Source organism: Choloepus didactylus, chromosome 6 (genome assembly GCF_015220235.1).
Source record: "Choloepus didactylus isolate mChoDid1 chromosome 6, mChoDid1.pri, whole genome shotgun sequence".
Lineage (NCBI taxonomy): Eukaryota > Metazoa > Chordata > Mammalia > Pilosa > Megalonychidae > Choloepus > Choloepus didactylus.
Window position 1 is genome coordinate 64,043,560 of NC_051312.1, and position 25,907 is coordinate 64,069,466.

General features: G+C 35.4%; 1 protein-coding gene across 1 annotated transcript in view; it reads left to right on the plus strand.

The window, feature by feature from the left end:
* PIK3C2A (phosphatidylinositol-4-phosphate 3-kinase catalytic subunit type 2 alpha) overlaps positions 1–25,907 on the plus strand; it is a 164,960-nt gene that overhangs the window by 117,041 nt on the left and 22,012 nt on the right. Inside the window, 13 exon segments of the mRNA XM_037839322.1 lie at positions 4,624–4,728; positions 6,354–6,446; positions 10,663–10,792; positions 12,393–12,529; positions 14,593–14,762; positions 15,354–15,510; positions 16,232–16,341; positions 21,273–21,480; positions 23,678–23,802; positions 24,910–25,027; positions 25,116–25,188; positions 25,547–25,656; positions 25,744–25,869. Of these exon segments, the coding sequence (XP_037695250.1) occupies positions 4,624–4,728; positions 6,354–6,446; positions 10,663–10,792; positions 12,393–12,529; positions 14,593–14,762; positions 15,354–15,510; positions 16,232–16,341; positions 21,273–21,480; positions 23,678–23,802; positions 24,910–25,027; positions 25,116–25,188; positions 25,547–25,656; positions 25,744–25,869 (1,662 nt within the window).

Below are 25,907 nucleotides of genomic sequence, written 5' to 3' on the forward strand. Positions count from 1 at the left end.
CATTTAGAACTTCATTAAAAAAAAATCTAGAATGTGACCAACATTTTAGATTTTCAGCAAGAATATTTGTTAGATATATGCAAGTATAAATCTATATGTAATTATAAATCTCAGTATTACTTCTTACAAAATTCATCATTCAGTATACCCGTCACTTCACAATTCGACATTGTTATTCTGCATAATTTCAGTAGTAAGTCTTGTTCAAAATTTTTCATTCTTTGTTGAATTGTGTACTATAGTGTAATATACGGTATTTTATTTTCCACTATGAATTTTCTAATGTGAAATACAGCTGAAGATTTTCCTGAATTGAATATAAGATTGTTGTCTCCTCCACATACATATTAATGCTAAGGAATGAGTGATCACTGAAGGACATGTCTTCATTCGTGACACTGATAAGAGTTTTATACAGTGTGAATTCTCACTTGCCCTATGTGTTACTGTACAAATAAATGATTTCACATGAATAACATCTCCAGAAAGAATTATCTGGCAGTCTCAAGGGGCTTCATCCTCTGGTAAAGACTTGTCTCTCTATCAGTTGGAGCAGTGGATGAAGACACTTATACTCTCATTATATTTATATTATGAGTTGTCTCATATTATATATCATCAGACCATCTACTAAAGGCTTTGCTCCCATAGGTGGTATTTATATCAATTCTCTCCAGTATGAATTGGTTTAGATTGATGAAGTAGTCACAATGAATAAAGGCTCTACCACACTGATTACAAACAGTGTTTCTTCTGTGTGTGAGTTCTCTAGTATATTTAAAGGCTAACTCAAGGGTTGAAATCTCTTCCATATTGAAAACATTTATAGTATGAGTTCTCTCGTGTCATCTAAGGTCAGAACATTGACTGAAGCCTTTCATAAATATGACATTTATAGGGTTTTTCTCCAGTTTCAGTTTTCTCATTAAATAAATAAATAAACTAAAATTTAACTAAATTTTAATAAACTAAAATAAACTAAAATTTCTCCAGATAGATGATATTCTTATGGAATCTCTCCTGTGTAAGTTTTCTCATGTTGTCTAAAGCCAGAAAAATGAGTAAAGGCTTTCCCACAAAGATGACATTTGTAAGTTTTCTCTCCAGTGTGAGTTCTCTCATGTTGTTCTAGGGAAAAATGTTGAGTGAAGAATTTCCCACATACATAGCTTTCATATGGTTTCTCTCCAATGTGAGTTCCATTGTAATATGTAAGGCTGGAGCTTTGAATAAAGGATTTACCAATTACATGACACTCATATAATTTACTTCTAGCATGAATTTGATTTTGTTGATTAAAAGATGATTGGTCACTGAGGGCTGTTCCAAATAGATTGCTAAACTAGGATTTCTTTGCATTTGTGATTAAAATCTGGCAGTTCACTACATGTAATGCCATTCTTTTGACTATGAGATCTCTGCTTCAATGACATGATGGTAGACATGTCTTTCCTGCAGATATGTTGCATGGATAGCATTTTTTGTTTCTTAGGACCACTTTCCCTACCTGAATTATGGTTTTGGAAAAATCTAATTCCTTCTTTCCATAGTCTCTCCTTGCTCTAACTGGGAATGTACATCTAATATACAGATTTGATGTTGGTTTTAAGGCCAGGAAAATTTCCAAATCAAGGCATCATCCATCAAGGCAATGCCTTTTTCCCAAGAATGTGACATTCTCAGGCTGGCTGCTGGTGACCCTCGGTCCATAGCTTGTCACATGGCAGTGTCTTCTGATGTCTTCATTCTCTTTTGGTTTTCATTGATTTCAGACCTCCAGACTTCAGCTTCCATGGCTCTGTCCTTGAAGTGAGTTTTCTTCAATCTGTCTCTTTTCTGTCTCTTTTAATCCATGCTGGCATTGGTTCTGTTCATAAAGATCTTGCAAAAAACTTGTCTGTTTTGTGTGTAGTACATAGTGATCCAAAGCATCCAACAGAAGGACTTTCCACAGATCCTTCTTGGATAACTGCACCTCCAATCCTGACTTGCACAGAAATTGCTGACTGGTTCCATGTTCAGTTAAACCCTCTCATGGAGCACTGTTCTCTGGGGACTTGCTTTCCAGAAGCTCAGAATTTTCCAAACCATCAATTTCTGGTTTCTTTTTGCCCAGGAGTTCAGTTTTCAGCTTATCCCATTCCTCTTGCATTTTACTATAAGCTGCAAGGAGAAACCAGGTTTTCCACACTTAGATTGGAAGTGGCCTCAGTTAAATACCCAAGTTCATCACTCCCAAGTTCTGCCTTCCATCCGACATGAGAACTCAATTTTGCCAAGTTCTCTACCACTATAATACATAGATCAACTTTCCTTCAGGTTCCAGTTACATGTTCATCATTTCCTTCTAAGGCCACATCGGAAGTACCTTTAGCATCCACATTTCTGAGATTACTTAAAAGTAATCTCAGGCTTTTCGATCAAGTCCCTCACAGTTCTTCTAGCTTCTGCCCATTGCCCATTCCAAAGCTGTTTCCATGTTTCTGGTATTTGCAACAGCAGCACCCCACTCTTCTCATTCCAAAATTTGTTTTGGTTTTCTAGGCTGCTTAAGCAAGTACCACGAAATGGGTTGGCTTAAACAATGGAAATTTATTAGCTTAAGATTTTGAGGCCGGGAAAATATCCATATCCAAGCATCATCGAAGCAACACTTTCTCTCCAAGACTATGGCATTCTGGGGCTGTCTGCAGGTAAACCTTGGTCCTCATCTTGTCACATGGGCAAGGCACATAGCAGCATCTCCTGGTCTCTTTCTTCTCTTCTGGGTTTCATTGATTTCAGCTTCTTTCTTCCAATGGCTTTCTCTCTCTGTGTCTGAATTTTATTCTCTTATGAAGGACTCCAGTAATAGGATTAAGTCCCATCCTGATTGAAGTAAACTCATTAAAAGTCCTACTTACAATGAGTTCACACACTCAGGAACGGATTAAATTTAAAAACCTGTTTTTCTGCAGCACATACAACTTTACATCACTAGTGACCAAAAAGAAAATAAGGTAAATGAAGATCAGCCAAGGGAAAAGTACGCCGAGACCAGATGACTGATACTCTCTAGCCTCACATCTCTGAACAGCTTTCTCTGGGATGTGTCCAGTAGGGCTCACTCTTCCTTCCTGGGTTATGTCTATAACTACATCTTTTTTTCAAGTTCACTAATTCTATGAATGTGGCCTGAGATGGCCTAGAGCCACGGATGCCTCCCCTGTGAGTTCCACAGGGACGAAGCTTGTGTTCTCACTCCAGGCTCTTTTGATTACTTTAGCTTTGTACTAAGTTCTGAAGTTGGGAAATATGAGTGCTACAGTGTTGCTCTTCTTTTTCAAGATTGTTTTGGCTATTGGGAAAATTGAGGGCTTTTTGTTTGTTTTTCTTCATCTCTGTGAGCCATTACCTCTATGTAGATTGTTCCAGCTTTTTTCCCCTTTTCCAACAGTGCTGTAATGAGCTTTAATGTGGAAGGTTTTACCCCTTGGTTTGTGTTTCTTTACAGGATATTCCTACAAGAGAATTAGCTGAGTCAAGGGCTATGTACATTTTAGTTATGATAGTTTTTCTGCTAGATTGCTTTCTAAAAAATGTTATGTCTTATACACCTCCCTTTACCCCACAACAATTATGAAAATGTCTGTTCCCCATCCTCCTGCTAACTCTGGATGTTACCTTAAACTTTTATATGATAGATGAAAAATTGCATCTCATTTTTGTTTAATTTGTATTTTCTTACCATTAGTGAGATTTAACATTTTTATATATATTGGTCAGCCACACATACTTTCCCTCCTGTATTTATAGCTTTTGCCCATTCTAATTTTGTATTTATAATAAAAATTAACTCTTTTTAGCAAAAACTTTTTTTGACCATTTTGACAGTTGGGTATTTTATAATAAAATACCTCCTTTAGTTGTAATTTAAGAAAAGTATTCCTTGTAATTGTGTCCAAAGTATAATTTTGTTTTAAAAATGGTTCTTCAACCAGCCAAATCTAAAATGTGGAATAGTCTATAGGATAAATGACCAAATTTCCTTAACTGGAAAAAAATTTTCTTGAGACAGTTGGAGAAATTTCAGTACAAATGGGTATTAAATAATATTAACAAACTATTTGAGTTTTTAAGTATAATAATGGCATTGCAGTAATTTTTCTTTATGTCCTTATCTGTTAGAGACATACTAAAATATTTATGTGAAATGTTTGTGATTTGCTTTTATATACTCCAGGGAAAAAAGTGAGGGTATAGGTGTCACTGCATCATCAAAGTGTTGATACTTTGTGTTGAAGTTACACAAAGTATCAACAATGCAATGAAATGTACAGTTCATTATATTATTCTCTCTACCTTTGTGTATATTTTATATTTCCCATTATAAAAGGCCTTTAAATATTATATATATATATAATTCAGATGAAAATGTTGTGCTGCCAGCCATCAGTCATGTCCTTTCCAAAGATCTAATTTTCCATTGGAGGAACTAAAATTTATTTAACAAATCCCTACTAATGGTTTTCAGTTTTTTATGATCATTTAATAACCAATACTGTCATAATAAATATTGATACACAGGAAAAAAATGGTTCTTCATTTTCATTATATACTGAAATTATGAATCTCTTTCCTTAGGTTGTCCTCCAAAGGAGTATGGAACGAGTACAGTCGTTTTTTCTAAGAAATAAGTGCCGTCTCCCTCTCAATCCAAGTCTTGTGGCAAAGGAATTAAATATTAAGGTGAAATATTAAAACACATTACATTTCAAAATAATTCATAGGAAAAAGGCAATTGGGCAGGTATGCTTAAGGCAAATGAGGCTAAAACCTGCATAGATTGTTCATAAGTTTGTATGGATGTCTGTTTGGGTTCTACATTGATCTACATTATGATATTAGATATCATCATTTCTAAAAGAAAAAGTGTAAAATTATTTACCACCCCAAAATAAATCATTATCTACTCTGCTATAAAAGCTACATGAGAGTCATATGTTGTAATTCCAATGATAAAACTGCTTAGTCACAGAAAGGCTTTTTTTCCTCTTTTGAAAGATCATACAGATTCTTCCTAGATTTATAGCACTTTTTAGAGCTATCAAAAAGTAATTGGAAAAAAACAAAAAACAAAAAACAGAAAGCAATTGAACTTTTCCCAGCTGCCTCTAAGGTGCTTGGTTCTTAGAAGGAAACTAAGGCCAGGTTGAGGTGAGACCCTCATTTACTCTGGCACCAGGCCCGACCGCTGTCTGTGTCTTCTCTTTCTTCATCCTCCATGACAGTGAGGTCACCCTCACAGTGGATAAGATCAATGCTTTCATTAAAGCAGCTGTTGTAAATGTTGAACCTTTCTGACCTGGCTTGTTTGCAAACACCCTGACCAATGTCAACATTGATAACCTCATCTGCAATGTAGGACTGGTGGACCTGTCCCAGCAATGGCTCCTGCACCAGCAGGAGGTCCTGCACCCTCCACCACTGGTCTTTTTTACTAAACTTATTTTGTAACATGTTTAATAAAGAGCTGAACTCTTAAAAAAAAAAAAAAAAGTAATTGAATAATCGTCAAAACTAAATAATTATATTTTGAACTAAGGCTAATAGTGCAAATACTGAATTTTCTTTAATGTGAGTTCAGCAAAAGCAACAAATTAATTCATCCATATAATGTTTCTGTGATTTTGACAGGCCAGTGTAAAACTATGTACAAAAGTCTCTCAGCTTGGGTGATTTTTTAAGTTAACATATGGCTACCCTACATTGAAATTTAACTCTAGGTGCTTGAGTGGTATAATTATGTCACTGAGGGGGGAAATTTACATTTTTCCCCTGGGTTTTGTTTGTTGTTTCTTTTAAATTGGTCTCATTATCGTAAAATCAGTTTTTTAATCAGTTTTATTTAAAAATAAGATTTAGATCTTTGCTAATGAAGTTGTTGAATTTTGGGTCAATATTTGATTCCGTGGCTGATTATAGTTGTATCATAAATAGGAGAAGTAGAGATCTCATCCAAGATCAATGTGGTTTACAGAAAGGATAAGAGTATCACAAGACTTTGCATGCTATGGAGGGATTACAGCATTTTGAGAGCTCAAACTTTAAAAGTTTCTGTCTCAAGTTTTAGTTTTTGTTTCTCCGCCTAGAGAGTAGATAACATTTTATTCATATATTCCATTATTAAGTTTCAAAAAATATTTCTATATACCTGTTATCTGCCATACAATCTGAGGAGCTGTTCACATATGTTATTTCATTTGCCGTAATTCAAAGGAACAAGTGAAGAGAAAATGCCTAGGACAATAAAAACCTTAATTCCATTTTTATTCCAGTGTTATCTTTCTAATTTAAATATGTTGTATTTGCAGTCATGTTCCTTTTTCAGTTCTAATGCTGTTCCCTTAAAAGTCACAATGGTAAATGCTGATCCTATGGGAGAAGAAATTAATGTCATGTTTAAGGTGAGCAAAATAGGGTTACTTTGTTTTTAAACGGCAGTTTAAGAATTCTTTTATCAAATTGCTTTTCCAAAATTACAAAGGTAATAAGTACATCATAACTACAGCATGAGAATTCAGCATTATATCTTATTGAGGCTCCCTTGTACATGACACTTTGCTTCTCTCTTGCAGCTTTCAGAACTCACTTTTTAATCTTTCACATTTGACAGTTTGATTATATGTCTCAATGTGTGTCTCTTTGGGTTTATCCTGTTTTAGAGTTTGTTGAGCTTCTTGGATGTGTATATTCATGTTTTTCATTAAATATGGGGAGTTTTCAGCCATTTCTTTTTTTAATATTCTTTCTGTCCCTTTCTCTCTCTTCTCCTTCTGAAACTCTCACAATGCCTACGTTAACTTTCTCGTTTGTTTCTTTGTTTGCTTTTTTTCTCCTCAGAATGAAAAATTCCAGTTGTCTTATCTTCATGTTCACTGATTGTTTTTTCTCCTGCCTCTAGTCTGCTGTTGAACTTCTCTGGGCATTTTTTTTAATTTCGGTTACTGTTGTCTTCGGTTCTGCTTGGTTCCCTTTTTATGATTTCTATCTCTTTATTGATATTTTCTTTTTTTTTTTTTTTTTGTCATCTGTTGTTTTCCTGATTTCTTATAATTCTTTGTGTTTTCCTTTAGCTCTTTGGTCACATTTATGGCAATTTTAAAAAAATCTTTGGTATATCCAATGTCTGATATTTCTCATTGATAGTTTCTAATGCTTTATTTGCACCTTTGTATGAGACATCATTTCTTGTTTTTTTTGCATGTCTTCTAATCTTTTTTTGCACACAGGACATTTTAGTATTTTAATGTATCAAGTCTGGTATTTACTCACTGAATCATCTGTTTCTTAAAGTTATATCCAGCTAGTATTATGACAGATCCGTATTGTTTTTGAGTATATCTCTTTGTATAGCTTTTTAAAGGTTTCTCCATGTGTTATATTATATCACAGTCTATTGATCTTATCATTTTACTAGTTTTAGTACAGAAACTTAAATCCCCTTGCCCTCTCTTTTTTATAATTGTGTTAAATATTTCCTCTATATACATTTAGAACCACATCAAACAGCCTTGTAATTTTTGCTTCAACCATAAAACATTATTTAAATAACTCAAGAGGGAAAGGAAAGTCAATTGTATTTACCATATGTTAGCTTAACATATTCTTTCTTCCTTCTTGTTGCTCCAAGCTCCCTAGTTTTATCAGTTCCTTTCTGTTTAAGGAACTTCCTTTGCCCTTCTTTAGGGTAGGTCAGTTGGTGATGAATTCTGTTAGTTTTTCTTCATCTGAGAACGTCTTGATTTCTCCTAAATTCCTGAAGGCTATTTTCACTGGATATAGGGTTGACAGTTCTTTTCTTTTAGCACTTGAAAAATGTCCCCCTTCTTTCTGGCCTCCATGGTGTCTGATTAGAAATTCACTGTTATTCATGTTGTTTTTCTTCTATAGGCAAAGTTGTCCTTTCTCTTTCCCTGATTCTAATAATTTTTCCTTGTCTTTAGTTTTCAGATATTTGACTATGATGTGTTTTGTATGGATTTCATTGGATTTATCCTATGTGGGGTTCATTTACCTTCTTGAATCTGTAGGTGTATGTCTTTTGCCAAATTTGGGAAGTTTTCAGCCATTATTTCCTTGGTATTTTTTCAGCCCCACCTTCTTCCTCTTGTCTTTTTGAGATTCTAGTGATACAAATGTTAGCTCTTTTGTTGTAGTCATAGAAGTACTAGAAGCTCTGTTCACTTTTTTTCCAGTGTCTTTTCTCTCTTGTTCATATAAGGTAATTTCTATTGTTTCCTCTTCCTGTACATGGGTTCATTCCTGTGTCCCCTCCATTTTGCCATTGAGTCCGATGGAGAGCCATCAAGTTTTTTATATTGGTTTTTGTATTTTTCAGGTCTAAAATTTTCATTTGGTTCTTATTTTCTTTGCTGAGACTGTTTTTTCACTTGTTTCCAGTGTGGTCATAATTGCTTATTGAAGCTTTTTTATGATGGCTGCTTTAAAGTGTTTGTCAAATAATTCTAACATCTTTGTTATTTCAATGTTAGCATCTATTATTGTCTTTTTTCATTCAATTTGAGATCTTCCTGGTTCTTGGTATGAATGATATTTTTATTATTGATACCTGGACATTTTGGGTATTGTGTTGTGAGAAGCTGGATCTTATTTACACTTTCTGTTTTAGCTGGCTTCCTCTGCCACCACTGTTGCATGGGAAGGGTAGGCACTGCCTCGTTATTGCCAGGTGGAGTTAAAGGTCCAGGTACCTCATCTGACCTCAGATGATACTTCAGGCAGGGATGCTTCTCACGATTGCTGGATGTAGATGGGCATTCCAGGTCCCTACTAAGGAAGTAAATTTATTACCACTTGGTGGCGATGAAAATATCAGCCCCTTGCCAGGCCTTCAGGGCCGGGGAATCAGGGCTCCTTATTGCAGCCTGGAGCAGGTAAAAATCTAAGCTACTCTCTTGGCCTTGGCTGACATGTGTGGGGGTGGGGCAACAGTTTTTTCTGTGGTGTTGACTGGAGTAGAGGGATTATCATGTAAAAGTCTCTTCCTTGCTGGGCTGCCCTTTTCCTAATTGTATGACTAGAGAGAGCAGGCTTTTGTTGGTCTTTGTTGTTGTTGTTGTTGTTGTTGTTTGTCTGCACCCATGGCATTTCTGGGTTGCTGGCTTGTTCACCACCAAGAGTGGGATATATGACACAAAAATAAAACCCTAGGAATTCATCACCTATTATTTCTTGGGTCCCAAGTTCCCTAGCCCATCTGTCGTCTTTAATTTACCTATCAGTGTCTTCTTAAATTTGTTTATATATAATGTCCAAGGTTTTTAATTCTACTTAAGGAAAAGAATAGGCAAAAGTATGTCTACTCCGTCTTCCTGGAAGTGGAAGTTTCCCAAGGGTTAATATTTTTTATGATAATAAGTTTCCCAATGCAAGAACATTATAAATTTCTCCATTTGTTCAGCTTTTGTATTAATAATTTATAATCATGTTTACAATTGTTGTCAGTATTTCATTAGAGTCTGATTTTTAGAAAGGATAGTACATTCTTTTGGAATCTGGAAACTTCATAGGCTTTGTTGACTGTTCCTTCTTGACCTGTAATAGTGCTTCAGAATAGTCAGAGAGGTTTATACTTTTCAGAATCCAGTGATCTAGGCATCTCAGCTAGTAGAATACTTCTGTTACTGTGATTTAAGAAACTAAAACTAAATTATATATCAAAGTTGAAGCACTTTTATGTACTGTCCTGCATGGAATCCATGAGATTGGCCTCACTCAGAAACAGAACCACCAGTATGCTGAACAGTGAGTTGCTTCTTTGTAGAAGCATAAAGAGGAGGCTCAGGCAGCTTGGTTACAAGAATTGGTTATGGAGCTAGAGTATGTGGGTTTGAATTCTGGTTCCAATAGGTGTGGCTGTGAGATAAGTTACTTAAGCTTCTTTGTTTCCTTCTGTAAAATGGAATAGTAATAAGATCTGCCTTTTAGAGTATAATGGGAAACAGACATTCTCTGTATCCTCCCTCTCTTGTACTCTATCATTTCAAACCCAACACCAGAAATATAAGAAGATAATTTGAGAGAGGGAGCAAAAACAAATGAAAGAATACCATTAATTTCTTTGAATTCAAACTAGAGAGAGAGACTAACAACTTGCAGTTTTAAAGAAATCATGCCTAAGCTCTGTAGTCACAGAACCTTATTCTTTATCATTATCTACATATGATCAGGAGCTATAACTTAGATCTTCAGTTTTGTGCTCTTATGTATCTGAGAGATGATCGCCTAGATGAATACTAAACTTCAAGCTTTCAAACTAAAATTATAAAATTTATAATTTTAAATAATTAAAATGTATTGGCCATATACTATGTGATGTACATATATTAACTCATTTAACCATTACATAACAACCCTATGAGCTAGGTAGTTGTCCCCATTTTACAGATCAGGAAACAGAGGGATGAAGGAGTTAAGTAACTTTCTCAGCAATAGAAGAATAAAAGGAAGTTCTGTTCGTCTTGTTCTTTATTTTTTTTTCACTGTCCCTCAATTTCCCTTGATGTCCACCCCCCACCTCCTCCCCATAGCTTTTATAGTTTGTAATCTGTTAAGTCTTTGAAAAGGTTCAGGTTTTACTTTTATTCTCTTGATTTCAAGGTTGGTGAAGATCTTCGACAAGATATGTTAGCTTTACAGATGATAAAGATTATGGATAAAATATGGCTTAAAGAAGGACTGGATCTGAGGATGGTAATTTTCAAATGTCTTTCAACTGGCAGAGATCGAGGTAAGTCTGTTAGCTTGTGTCTTGGTATCTTATTTTCTTTTCTAGTAAATTTAGCTTAGTGCGTACCTGATGCATGGCAGGCAGGTACACACAATGATTTCAGTTGTTCCCTATTTTAATCTAGTGTTACTTCATTGATTCAGTTGCTCATGATTAAATCTGTTTAAAAAAACAACTGAATGATTGTTCCAGCCCTGATACGTGCTTTGCAGTAACCAGGAGTGTCTGTTAATTGACTGCAAGAGGGCTTTATGGTCTTTAGCTTTTGAACTTAAAAATAAGACCTTATCTGAGTTAAACCAACTTTGCTTTCATTTCTGCAAAATAAATTAGTGGTTTTTTCTACTAAGTTTCTACTAAGAGCAGACGTCCTCTATTATTTATTGAATAAAGTCACTTTTAGTCTTACCATGTATGTAAACTGAGAATAATAGTGCTGCTTTCATGTAGTGTGATAATTAAATGAGATAATGAATGTAAAACAAGCCAGTATTTGATACATTATATATGCTCAATAACTGGCAACAGTTATCATTATTGTTATTCAACAGATATTTGTTGCATGTATACCATCTGCAAAATACTAAGAACATGTAGTGCTTAAATTCTAGAAGAGAGTAATTAAAAACATACAAGTAGTTAGAAAATGCTTTAATAAGCTAAAAGCTGTAAGAGAATTACAAAGGCAATGCTGTGGGGTTTCAAAGATGGAAATGAGAAATGCTTCATAGATTCTAATCATAGACTCCAGAAAGTCACCTGAAAGATTAGCTTATCTAATCATCCTTCTAATATCTGCCATTCAATTTATGCTTAAACACCTATAATGTAGGGAATTTATTGCATTTCAAGGTAGTCCCTCCGATCCTGGATAGCTCCGAAAGCTGTAGAGTTCTTTCTCGTATTCGGGGAAATGAGGAGTGTCTCCTGGTGTCTTCCAACCCATGGTTCCAGTTCTCTTTATAGAGTAACATGCAACTAAATTGAATTCCTCTTCCATATGATAGGATGACTAATATTCTGGCCTTCTCAGATCCTGAGTTCCAAATTCTTTGGCCATTTGTTACATGTGACTTTGAATTCCCTTATCACCTGATTGTTCTCTTTTACATTATGTGCATTTACATTCCTGTTAGGAAGACAAAACTTTTACTTGAGACTGAAACATATCACAAGGACAATCTTAATCTGTTCTTTCTTTGAAAGGGCTTACTGTATTCTAAAACACTGTCATCTTGCTCAAATACATGATTAGACAAAGCTCTTTGTGCTGAAATTGGACAGCATGTATCTTATAAGTACCTTTACAAATGAGGTCACTATCATTTAGTTTATAATTAAAATAGTTATTCTTTGGGAATTAGCACAGACTATAGAGTCTCCAGTAGTCGACTTCAATTTTACATCTTGGGTACTTTTGAAAATAAAAAATAGTAAATAATTGTGATTGCTCACATTTCCTAGCATGGGCTGCCAGACTTAATTTTTAAAGTGATAATTGCTAGCTGGTATCTTATGTCAAAGATTGAAAGCTGAAAAATTTTAAAAAGTCTAACTTTTGGGAGACATTTTCACATAGCTTAATATTTTGTTGTTAAAGGCATGGTGGAACTAGTTCCTGCTTCAGATACCCTCAGGAAAATTCAAGTGGAATATGGCGTGACGGGATCCTTTAAAGATAAACCACTTGCAGAGTGGCTAAGAAAATACAATCCCTCTGAAGAAGAATATGAAAAGGTGATTAGCATGTCTCCTTATTCTAAATAACTTTTTCAAAAGTGTATTTTATAGGTTTAAAATGCTTTTATTTTCCAAGTCTGGTGACTAAATAACCATTTAATCTAAGTCAGGAAAATAGAATCTTATTTCTTCAAGTGTAGAAAAGAATATAAAAACAGTGCCTTTAATGGCAGGAATCTAAGTAAAATCAAGCCAAATTACCCAAAAAACATTCCAAACATGTACTTAGAGGCCAGCAAAGCAGAGGTATTTTTATAACCCAGAATGTTTTATTTCACAAAGATCTTGGAAGAAATTATGGAAATAAGTAAGAGCTATAGCGTCATGCGGTTTAAGAGCATAGACTATGGGCCAGACAGTCTGGGCTTCAATTCAGGCCCCAAGTCACTCTCTAGCTCTGGTGTCTTGAGTGAAAAAAACATCCTCTTTGTGCCTCAGTGACCTCTGTGGTAAACTATTATGGTATATTCTATTATAGTATATATGATGGCTTAATGATAGTACTACTAAATTATGAGAATTAAATGAGTTATATGTGAGCTGCTGGCATGGATTAAATTGTATAATTGATAGCTGTTCTTTCTCTTCTAATTATTGGAAGCGTCTATTTTTTGGTTTAGTATTTATTTGAATTATATATGAAGAAAGGGCAATCTCTTAGGACATAAGACCTCTAACAGTACTGACTTGGCCTAAGAGAGACTCAAGAACACTTTGAATGGTGATATAAGAAGACCTCAGTTTTAATGTCATTAAGTTGCCTCGTTTATGTAAAATCATTAATGTATCACCTTTACAAATACATATAGGTGCCATCTGTTGACTTAGGAAAATAAAGTAGAGGAATTTTGTCCTTTGTGGGCCTTTTCAACTGTTAGGACCACTCTGTTGTTTTACACCTTGTGGTTTTGGGGAAGCACTGCTACAGAAGCCAGTACTTGTTTATAGAATGTTGACTCCAGATAAATTGACATAAAATAATTATCAAGTAGCATATGTGAAGGGTATTTTATGCTTTTGGCTCTTTTATGTGCTTTACTAAATGAGAGGAAATAAAATAGTGGAGTCAGATTGCCTGCCACTTACCAGTTGTTTGATCTTGGGCAAATAACCCCTCTGTGCTTCTGTTTCCTTATCTGTAAAATGGCAGTAATAATAGTACCTATGTCGTTGGTTTCTTGTGAGATTTTAAGTTAATTAATGTACACATAGATGCATATACACATGCATATTCTATGTAGATATATATGTATATATAGAAAGGGAAAGAGTAGTGCTAGGTTTGTCATAAGTACTGTATAAACATTTAATGTTATCATCATTATCATCTGTATCATCAGTAATAATCTTAGGGATTATGGAATAAAATTAACCACATAGACAGGTATAGCCTATGACTGCTCTGCTCAGAAATACAGTATCTTGAGAATAAACCAAGTGTACATACTTTAGATCAGAATACTCATTGTATGCCTCTTGCTGTAAACTGCTATATTATTTGGTAATTTTAGTAATTCTCAGGACAGACAGGGCCAAAGTGAAAGAAGTTCTTCAGCTTTGAAAAACTTGCAGATAACACATAGGGAATAACAAAATGGAAAATAAAACATATTGATTTTATTATTAGGCATTTTAAGATACTAGCTGACTTTCTTTATGTGTTCTCTCTATAAGAAAAAAAAATGGAAAAAATATTCTTCCTTACAGTTTAATCTTTGTCCTACTGTTAGCACTTATGCTAAGTACCAGAGCCTGTGAGGAACAGAGTTCCACCCAAACATGGTGCTTAAAAGCTATTCAAAAGCAGCACCTACCCTAAGTAGGGACTGGAGGGATCCCTGCCTATTAAAAGACAGAAGTTAGAGAGAAAGGGGAGTATCTTTAGAAGGGTATTTTTGCCTTTGCTTTAAGGAAATACTAACTTTTTTTTACCATAACCCAGTTTATATGCTTCCTGAGAAAGTAGATTGCAGTAGTATTTTCGAAGAGCAGTGAATTCCTTTAATCTTATTTGTAATCCTGCCTCTTTTTAAAAAAATTAATTATTATCTTTTTTATAGGCTTCTGAGAATTTTCTCTATTCCTGTGCTGGATGCTGTGTAGCTACCTATGTTTTAGGCATCTGTGATCGACACAATGACAATATAATGCTTCGAAGCACTGGACACATGTTTCACATTGACTTTGGAAAATTTTTGGGCCATGCACAGATGTTTGGTAGCTTCAAAAGGTATTGATATTGTTATTATTGCTGTTGCTAATGAAAAGACAGGTGCTTCCTATGACACAAATTAATGTCTCATAATCCTGCTTTTTTTTTATTAATGCGCTTTACCTTGTGGTTCCTTTTGGGAAAAACGAGAGGAAAAAGGCTCTAAAAGATGATAAGAATGAGTATAGGGTGTGTATAAGATTCGTTGAAATGAATATGAATCAAAGATATATTTTATTTTATCTTTTTGGCTGTACTATTAGAAATGTGATCATATTGTATAATGGCAATAATACATAATTTTTCTCTCTGTGTAACTACTGCTGGATCTTTATTTGACTGTGTGGATTTATAAATATCACCTTGAAGAAAATTTCAATATAAGTTCATCTAAATAATGAGATTATTCTATGATAGCTTTACTGAAAAAAAGGAATTTTAAGAATTATGCAAATTCAAAACTGCCTGATTTTATTTCTCAGTTGGAAATTGCTGTGGTTCGGATAGCTTAGTTTAATAACCATGTTATTAATAATAACCAAATAGCAATAGCATTATTTTAATATTCTTCTGTGAATAATACTCTGTGTGTACCTTCTTTTTAAATAGGGATCGGGCTCCTTTTGTGCTAACCTCTGATATGGCATACGTCATTAATGGGGGTGAAAAGCCCACCATTCGTTTCCAGTTGTTTGTGGACCTCTGCTGTCAGGCCTACAACCTGATAAGAAAGCAAACAAACCTCTTTCTTAACCTGCTTTCACTGGTAACTTTGTTCTTTACAAGCATTTAATTAATTTTATATTAATGTATCTGTGTTTCAATATCTAAAAAAGAATATTTTTTTATTTTGGAATAAAATTTACTGTAGTCATAAATGTCAGATATATTATTGCTGAAATATTTAGAAATTACTGCTCTGTGAAGGAAGACAGGCATGAATGCATACTATATAGTTCCATTTATGTAAAGTACAGAAAACTAGTTGGTACAGTGGTTATACTGGGGGTGGTGAGTAGTAACTGAAAGGGAGCCTGAAAGGGACATCTGGGATACTGGTAAATGTTTTGTGTCTTCATCTGTGTGTGTTTAGATTGTAAAAATTTATTGAGTTTATGGTTTCTGTACTCTTTTAGATGTATGTTATACTGAAGTGAAAAGTAAAAAAACCTAAAAACAGCATATTGCTATAATTATTGTGACTGAAATTGATGTGGTAGTAAAAATAGAGGACTAGACCAGAGGAGGTCTTGATTTCACAGCTTTTATTCCACAAACTGGGTTTGTGACTTCCAACAAGTCACTTAACTTCCTTCGCCTCAGTTTTCTCATGTATAAAAGAATCACTTAGGTCCCGCAAACACTGACAGACTCCTCAAAACTATGACTTTTTGTTTGTTTTGGTTCTGATAACTTGTCCAGTTTCCAGGGATGGGTGAAGAACTGAGTTTTTAAAGATTTAACTCAAAACTTCTTTTCTTCTATAGATGATTCCTTCAGGATTACCAGAACTTACAAGTATTCAAGACTTAAAGTATGTTAGAGATGCGCTTCAACCCCAAACTACAGATGCAGAAGCTACAATTTTCTTTACCAGGTAAGGCATATTTAAGTTTATTGGAAAAAGCACATACAATTTGGCTTTGATATGTTTTACCTTAGTTTAAACAAATGTTACATATCAAAATTCTCATTTTGTGATTCACATTTATGAGCAAATAGTGGGTTATCAAAAGTTTGCTTACTGAATGAATGTAAAGGACTTACAATGGCATTTTAAAAATACATTTATTTCCCTCAAAATATGAGCTAAAGATTTACTTAATATATTATTTTAATTTTTAAAATTGTTTTTGAACTATTTCTGAGAAACATGTTTTCTTCAGTACAAAATACCTGTTTAAGATTTCTTTCTAAAAGAATATCTATAGTAATTTATTTTTCAAGATTCTATCATAACAATTTTTATGGATACTCTAAGTACTAAAAACAGCAAACTCTGGGACACTATTGTAGTAAACTGTTATTATGTGATGTAGTACTTGAGAAATGCATATGCCAGTATACTGGCATTTGAATTTATCATTATTGCTTTAAAAGTAGATCTTCCTGGCAAATAAGTTCTAAAGGTCAAGTGACCAGGTTGGTCACTAATTGCTGCTGCTACATCATGACAGTAGCACAGCAAGGGGAGACACATAAGCCTCTTCTTTTCTCTCCTTTTTCTCTTGCCTCTTTCCTTTTACTGGAAAAGAGATATAAAACTGGACTAGACTTCGCTGGTCTTAAGAGTCTGGGCCGAATTGAATTGAAAGAAACTGACTTTTAAAGGAAGCTGACTTTTGTATAGCCTTCCAAAGTAATCCTGATAATTTAAGTATTGATGGGTTTTGTTTGTTGGTTTTTTTTTGTTTTTTTTTTTCTACATTTTATTTTGAAATAAATTCAAAGTTATAGGAACAGTTGCAAAAACAATACAAACCCCATACACAGAACTCCAGCATTCCCTGACCTCCGCCCCTGATACCCCTGTCCACTAACTTTATCATGTTGTCAGACCGCTATTTCTTTCCCTCCATCCTTCCTCCCTCCCTCTCTTCTTCCCTCTCTCCCTCTCTCCCTATCATCTATCATCTGTTGCTCTGTCTTCTGAACATTTGAGAGCTAGCTGCACACATCCTTGAACAAATACTATAATTCACATATACAATTCCCACGAACAAGAACATTCTTTTATGCAATCCCATTAAGCACAGCTAAGAAGTGCAAGAGATTCAACAATGATACAAAGCTTACATTCTATATTTCCTTTTCCTTATGTCTCAGCTGTGTCCCTTTGAGCCTCCTGTCCTCCATCCTCAGATCCCATCCAGGGTCATCCTTGGCATTCAACTGTCATCTATTTAGACTGTCTTTTTTTTTTTTTTTTAATTGTGGAAACATATATACAGCCTAAATCTTCCCATTCCACCCCCTCCCTAGCCTTCCATTAGTGGGATTAATCACATTTAGAATGTTGTAATGCTATCACCTTCCCACCATCCATTACTAGAAATTTCCCTTCACCTCAAACAGCAACCCTACACTCATTTCTTAACTCCCCTTTGCCCCTTCCCCCATTTCTCTTAACCCATGCTCTACTTTTCATCTCTATGGTCATATTCTCTGATAATTTCTTTGTGTTTACTGTGGGGCTTAAAATTAGACTCTTAAATCCATAATAATCTTGTTTTTCTTTGATACCACCTTCACTTCAATAGGACACATAAACTATGTACCTATACTCCTCCATTCCCCCACCTTTATATAGTTCTTGTCAAAAATTACATATTTTACATTGAGTTCAGAACCACTGATTTGTCATTAGAGTTTGTGTATTTTATATCATGTAGGAAGTAAATAGTGGAGTTAAAATTCAAAAACTATTGACTTCTATTTGTATTCCATTGTAGTCAGAGATTGTGCTTTGAATATGTTCAATTGTTTGTTTTTTTTTGTTTTTTTTTTTTGTAATTTATTGAGGCTTGTTTTATGTCCCAGCATATGGTCCATTCTGGAGAAAGATCCGTGATCACTAGAGAAAAATAAGTGTCCTGGTGATTTGGGATGTAAGGTTCTATATATGTCTGTTAAAATTCTCTATATCTTTCTCCTTTCTTTGTTTCTCTGTTGGTAGGGTTCCCTTTAGTATCTGAAGTAGGGCAGGTCTTTTATTGGCAAAGTCTCTCAGCATTTGTTTGTCTGTGAAAAATTTAAGCTCTCCCTCAAATTTGAAGGAGAGTTTTGCTGGATAAAGTATTCTTGGTTGGAAATTTTTCTCTCTCAGGGTTTTAAATATGTCATGTCACTGCCTCCTCGCCTCCATGGTGGCCATTGAGTAGTCACAACTTAGTCTTATGTTGTTTCCTTTGTATGTGGTGAATTGCTTTTCTCTTGCTGCTTTCAGAACTTGCTCCTTCTCTTCAGTATTTGAGAGTCTGATCAGAATATGTCTTGGAGTGGGTTTATTTGGATTTATTCTATTTGGAGTTCGCTGGGCATTTATGCTTTGTGTATTTATATTGTGTAGAAGGTTTGGGAAGCTTTCCCCAACAATTTCTCTGAACACTCTTTCTAGACCTTTACCCTAGTCTTCCCCTTCTGGGACACCAATGAGTCTTAAATTTGGACGTTTTATTTTATCTATCGTATCCCTGAGATCCTTTTCGATTTTTTCGATTTTTTTCTCCATTCTTTCTTTTGTTCTTTCATTTTCTGTTCTGTGGACCTCTAGGACATTGACTCATTGTTCAACTTCCTCTAATCTTGTATTATGAGTATCCAGAGTCTTTTTAATTTGGCCAACAATTTGTTTTATTTCCATAAGATCTTCTATTTTTTTATTTAATCTTGCAATTTCTTCTTTATGCTCTTCTAGGGTCTTCTTTATGTCCCTTTTATCCTGTTCCATGGTCTTCTTCATGTCTTTTATATCCTGTGCCATGTTTTCATTCTTCGATTGTGATTGATTAATTGTGCCAAGTACTGTGTCTCTTCTGATATTTTGATTTGGGTGTTTGGGTTTGGGTTCTCCGTATCGTCTGGTTTTATCATATGCATTAAGATTTTCTGTTGTTTTTGGCCTCTTGGCATTTGCTTTGCTTGATAGGGTTCTTTCAAGTTGTAAAAAAAAAAAAAACACCAATCTAATTTTTCAGAAATACAAGTTGGTGGTGTACGCTTTCTCCAACTAACCAGCAGATGGTGTCTGCGTGTCACCTATACCTCTCAAGTCAGTTCTCCCCAACTCTGTCTCTGTGGTGTGTGGGGAAATTATTTTTGTGGGGTTCAGTTGGTGAACTCAGTTTGTGTTTGTTGTTGGAGCTGTCCACCCTGAACGTGATGCATGTGTGTGGGTGGTCAGGGAGGCAGGGCTGCTTTAATATTCAAACCTCCCAGGTGTTCCTGGAGATTCAAGGCCGCTGCAAAAGTCTAAGCCTTCATTTCAGGTCTGCCCCAGACCCTCTCTTTCGTTGACCCACAAACCACTGGCATTGACGTAGCGTCCCTGGGTTTTCCTAGCGGGCCCCCCTTCTCAGCTGTGATCTTCCAGGACTTCTGCTGAGGGAAGGCTGTGCTACGTCACTAGTGCGCGCCGTCTCTCAAGGGAAGCCCTGGGCTGCCGGGCCATGCAGGGGTGCGCTCTGCCTGATGCAAAGATTAGCCTATAATTCTTGACTGGTGTAAGTTCTGAATGAAAGGCAGGTAGTAGAGCTGGGCCCCACCCCTTTCCTCTTAGAGTAGATAGACACCTTGGGGGGGTCATTAGCATTTCAGTGGTCTCTCTCTGCCTGTGCCACACCCCTGTCTGGGTCACAGAACTGGGAACTGAAAATGGCCAAGGCCTTCTCCACTGAATCGAAAAAGGAACAGAGCTAGTCCGAGGCGACCCTCCGGTTCTCCAAGGTCAGTTGTCACTCAAGGCCTCTGTCTACTTGTTAGGGATTCGTACCTCATACTGAGCAGTTCACACTCGCTACTTGAAACCCCAGTTGGAGCTCAGCTGAGCTATATTTTTGCTGGGTGAGAGCTTCTCTGGTACCACCAGGCTTTGTAGCTCGGGCTGTGGGGGAGGAGTCTCCCGATTTGGATCCACAGTTCTTACTTACAGATTTTATGCTGTGTTCTTGGGCATTCCTCCCAATTCACGTTAGTGTATGTTGAGTGGACAGTCATGTTTGTCCCCCTGCAGTTATTCTGGATTATTTACTAGTTGTTTCTGGTTTTTTCTTAGTTGTTCCAGGGGGACTACTTAGCTTCCACTCCTCTCCATGCCGCCATCTTAGATCTGGTTTGTTTTGTTAAAGAAATTCATTGACTTTCCTGGTCAAAACTACAAAGCAGGCAAAAATCTGTATTTGAGGTTCTCTTACTTCTCTTCTTGAATCTGTTTCCTCTGTTTTGGCTTTCCTTATCCTGTTTTTTGCTTGCCTGAAATGTTCTATCCAGACCTGCCTTCCACATTTACCCCTACCAAACTCCCCATCCTGTCAAAACTTCTTTTCCTGAATGACATGATTACCTGAATAAGGAATCTGACACCAGATTTTACAAATTTACTATTAATAGAAAGAATTTTTTAAATTTGGATTACTTTGGATGCTTCCTTCCATACCTATTTGGGTGTTACCTTCCTCCTTTATTACCAGGGAAAAAATAATCAGATCATGTTTAAAGCATTATACCAATCATCTTCTATCCCTAATAGCACTTTAATTAGTCTTAGACCCCACAGGGCTCAAGAAAACAAAGTGTCATTTCTTGGGGACAGTGGGATGGAATGGAGACTTTCTTGTGCTAAATTGTTTTTGTTGGGTTGAGATGTATTTTAACAAGTCTGTGCAATACAACAAAGGGGTTCTGGATAAAGTGAGAGTGTGCATAATATTTTGAAAGGAATGAAAGTGGGTTTTTTATTTTTTAGTTGAAAAAATTAGTATGTATTTCCATGAACATTTACTATTAACAAGTTTTCTGATTATTTTGTAGGCTTATTGAGTCAAGTTTAGGGAGCATCGCCACAAAGTTTAACTTCTTCATTCACAACCTTGCTCAGCTGCGTTTTTCTGGTCTTCCTTCTAATGATGAGCCCATCCTGTCATTTTCACCTAAAACATACTCCTTCAGACAAGATGGCCGAATCAAGGAAGTCTCTGTTTTCACATATCATAAGAAATACAACCCAGATAAACATTATGTAAGTTTGGTTTTAATATTTCTAGACATTCATGTATGAATTACTGTTATCTCTCCTTCCTCGTTCACTGGCTCTGCTAAAGTTGCATTTTTTCTATTCATGCTTATTCTTTTGTGGATGGTTCAAAAATAAATCAATGTAATTGGGGATTCCCTAATATTTTTCTGGCACTTATTTCTTGGTAAATTTGCTTGAGAACAAAACCGCAAGGGTCAAATGATATTCCTCCTTTCAGAGACAATGCTAAAAGAGTGCTATTATTCTGCTTTTCTCTGTCTTCAAATTTTCTAATTTCAGAGGTAAACCTTGCCCATTATGACAAATTCAGTCTATACAGAAGTATTGTATAAAGTAAATGGTCTTAGATTCCATTCCATTCTCCAGAGATAAAGTTTTATACATATCATAACATACACATGTGAAATTTGTTTTTGAACAAAAATAGGATTTTGACTGTATAGCATTTTCATCTTTTTTGCTATTATTTTTCATCTTTGTGCTAACATTTTTGTTGGATAATACCTTCCAATGCTTTAATCTTTGACAAACTGATCAATTTTAGAAATCCATTTCCCTATAATTTCAGCATTTTCACTTATTTTATGAGTAGTAAATTCTGGGTTTTTTTTTGTATAGTTATCAAGTATTTATGTCATTTTCTTCTGTTCATATTGTGCCCAATTAAGTTTTTAGTCTTTTTTTTTTTTCTTTTGATTTGCAGGACCTCAATCCTTTGTATTCTCAGCTATTTTATTTTAGTCATTTGCCCATTTTCCTGTCATTTGTCTTTTCTTTTTTTCATGGTTTAATTTTTTTTAATTCAGTTTTATTGAGATATATCATTTGTCTTTTAAATTTGCTGAAATTTAAAAATTGTATGTCATCACATCTATCTCTTTAGCGGTTTCTGGGATTTATGTCATTCCTTGGTCTTATTCACCTCAGATTCTTTTTTTTTTTTTTTTTTTAATTAAATTCAGTTTTATTGAAATATATTCACACACCATACAGTCATCCATGGTATACAATCGACTGTCCACAGTATGATAACATAGTTATGCGTTAACCACCACAATCTATCTCCGAACATTTTCCTTACATCAGAAAGAACCAGAACAAGAATAAAAAATAAAAGTGAAGAAAGAACACCCAAATTATCCCCCCATCCCACCCCATTTGTCCTTTAGTTTTTATCCCCATTTTTCTACTCATCCATACACTAGGTAAAGGGGGTGTGATCCACAAGGTCTTCACAATCACACTGTCACCCCTTGTAATCTACATTATTATATAATTGTCTTCAGGAGTCCAGACTGCTGGGTTGGAGTTTGGTAGTTTCAGGTATTTACTTCTAGCTATTCCAATACATTAAAACCTAAGAGGTGTTATCTATATAGTGCATAAGAATGTCCACCAGAGCGACCTCTCGACTCCATTTGAAATCTCTCAGCCACTGAAACCATTTCGTCTCATTTTGCATCCCCCTTTTGGTCAAGAAGATACTCTCAGTCCCACGATGCCGGGTCCACATTCGTCCCCGGGAGTCATATTCTGCATTGCCAGGGAGATTTACACCCCTGGGAGTCGGGTCCCACGTAGTGGGGAGGGCAGCGAGTTCACCTGTCAAGATGGCTCAGTTAGAGAGAGAGAGGGCCACATCTGAGCAACAAAGAGGTACTCAGGGGGAGACTCTTAGGCACCATTACATGCAAGTTTAGACTCTCCTTTGTGGTAATGAGCTTCATAAGGGCAAGTCCCGTGCTTGAGGGCTCAGCACATCAAACCGCCAGTCCCAATGTTTGTGACAACATCAACACCAGCCCAGGTGAGGATATCCAATACATCTGCACCTTCCCCCAGATCCTCGGGGCTGGGGAGGGGGAGGCTGTAAATATATTTTTTATTATCTGCCCAAATTACTCTGGGATGTGTCACTATTTCACTCCAGCCTATACTAATCTACCGTATCTCACTTCCTATTCAAAGTTCCATGCAATTGTTCACCTCAGATTCTTAACATGTAGTTAGATGTGTTATATATACAGTGACTTTCATATTTGCTGTTTCCTTTTGGTGACACATATATTACCAATTGAAAAGCATTTGGACTACATGGAGTTAATCTGTTGATTTTCTTTACATCAGGAAAAGTTTTGTTATAAATTTAATGTGAAGTTGGGGTGTGATTTCTTTTCAGATTTATGTAGTCCGAATTTTGAGGGAAGGACAGTTGGAACCATCATTTGTCTTCCGAACATTTGACGAGTTTCAGGAACTTCACAATAAGCTCAGTATTATTTTTCCACTTTGGAAGTTACCAGGGTATGTTCCCATCCTTGTACATTAATAATCCTTTTTATAGGAAATGGTTTCTTTTGATCAAATGTAGGTCAAAAGCTTCGTGTTAACATTTAGTAAGATATTATGGGGCTGTACCTGTCTTGTTTTCCTTTATATCACAAGGGACTAATAAAGTACTAGACATAGACAAAGAGCTGTAAGTTTTTGTTGACTAAATAAACAATATGAATAAATGATCAAGATATTAAACTTAAAATAAGGCATTTCTCAGATTTCTAATTTTAGTTAAAGCTTTAAATTTGTTGTCTCTACCACAGTAAGCCACACAAGATAAAAACTTGGAATCTTGGTTTAAGATCTAGAACTAAATCACTGCAGAAGTAAGTATTCTGTGATGGGCCATACTGAGCCCCCAGGAAAAATAATAAGTCAAACTTACCATTTAGGCCATTAATTGAAATCTTAGTATTTTAACTGAAATCTTTTGGAAATACTCTCAGGTTTAAGGTGGTTTAATGGCCAGTAGACTGAGTATGTATATTTTCTGTATCAAGTTAACTCATATTCTTGTACTAGATTTAAAAGTAAGTAGGAGGCAAAGTGGGTATCAGTTTATTTTCATGAGCAGTCTCTTTTTCCCACTGCCACCAAAATAAATAGGGTTGAGGTTATCCTTTCAGCATCTGACTTAGGCCCTGTGTCATTATTTGTGAATTTTACTGGTGTTTCCACTAGCCATGGCTGGTTGAATAATGATTCTTTTGGAGATATGATCCAGATAAAAAATACTTGTGAATGATTAAACTTGAGAAGAAATAAATAGAAAAATGGTCAAATACTGATGTCCTCATTTCTAGTAAAAAGGAAATTAGCAACTTGTGTACCTTTTATACCAAGGTTTATAAAAAGATAATAGGTTATTGAATTATTTCATCTCCAATACTTAAAAAAAAAAAAGCCTGTATTTTCTTAAACAAAATACATAAAGATGACTTTAGTTCAAAGTAAGACTCCACTTTGCAGTTAAGTATGTAAAAAAGTGTATTTCTAAAATAGATATTGTGCTTAATGTAAATACTTCCGGATAAAATAATTTAAATTCCACTTGTTTTTGTTTTTCTTTTGTAGCTTTCCTAATAGGATGGTTCTAGGAAGAACACATGTAAAAGATGTAGCAGCCAAAAGGAAAATTGAGTTAAACAGCTATTTACAGAATTTGATGAGTGCTTCATTGGATGTAGCAGAGGTAACTTCCTAAATGAGAAGTAATAATCTACTGTACCTTTTGTGCTACACAATATTTACACTGACTTTTTTTTTTCCTTTCATCTTAGTGTGATCTTGTTTGTACTTTTTTCCACCCTTTACTTCGTGATGAGAAAGCTGAAGGAATAGCTAAGTGTGCAGGTGAGATTATTTTTTCTCTTTATTAATTCATTGCTTCCCTATGACCTGCAAGTCTATAACTTCTCAATAGATGTGGTAAGTGACAGTGAGGTGACTGGCCGTAGTCATTGAGAATGTGAGAATTGGGGAAGGATCAGTGTATTCTTTCTAAGCCAGTCTATTTCTAGATAATGGATAAACAATATCTTTCCGAATAAAGTGAGATTACTAAATAAGTGTAAACCATGGCTACCAAGTTCTTTACTTTTGTTTTTAGTTCCCCATGGGGTAGTCTGTGGAAGTAAAGCAGAATTCTTTTGTTGCAGTTTGAAACACTGCAAACAATTTAAAGTAAGGATGAAATGACTTATATTTTCAGATGCAGGACCCTTCAGTCCTACTCCAGGCCAGATAGGAGGAGCAGTGAAATTATCTGTCTCTTACCGAAATGGTACTCTTTTCATCATGGTGATGCACATCAAAGATCTTGTGAGTGATTGCAAACAATAATGATTGTAGAGGTAACCTATTATCTTGGTCGGAAGCATTTCTTTAAGGAACTGCTTTTCTTTATAGGTTACTGAAGATGGGGCTGACCCAAATCCATATGTCAAAACATACCTACTTCCAGATACTCACAAAACATCCAAACGGAAAACCAAAATTTCACGAAAAACCAGGAATCCAACGTTCAATGAAATGGTAAGTTAAAATCATTTTTAAAAATCTCCTAGATTTTT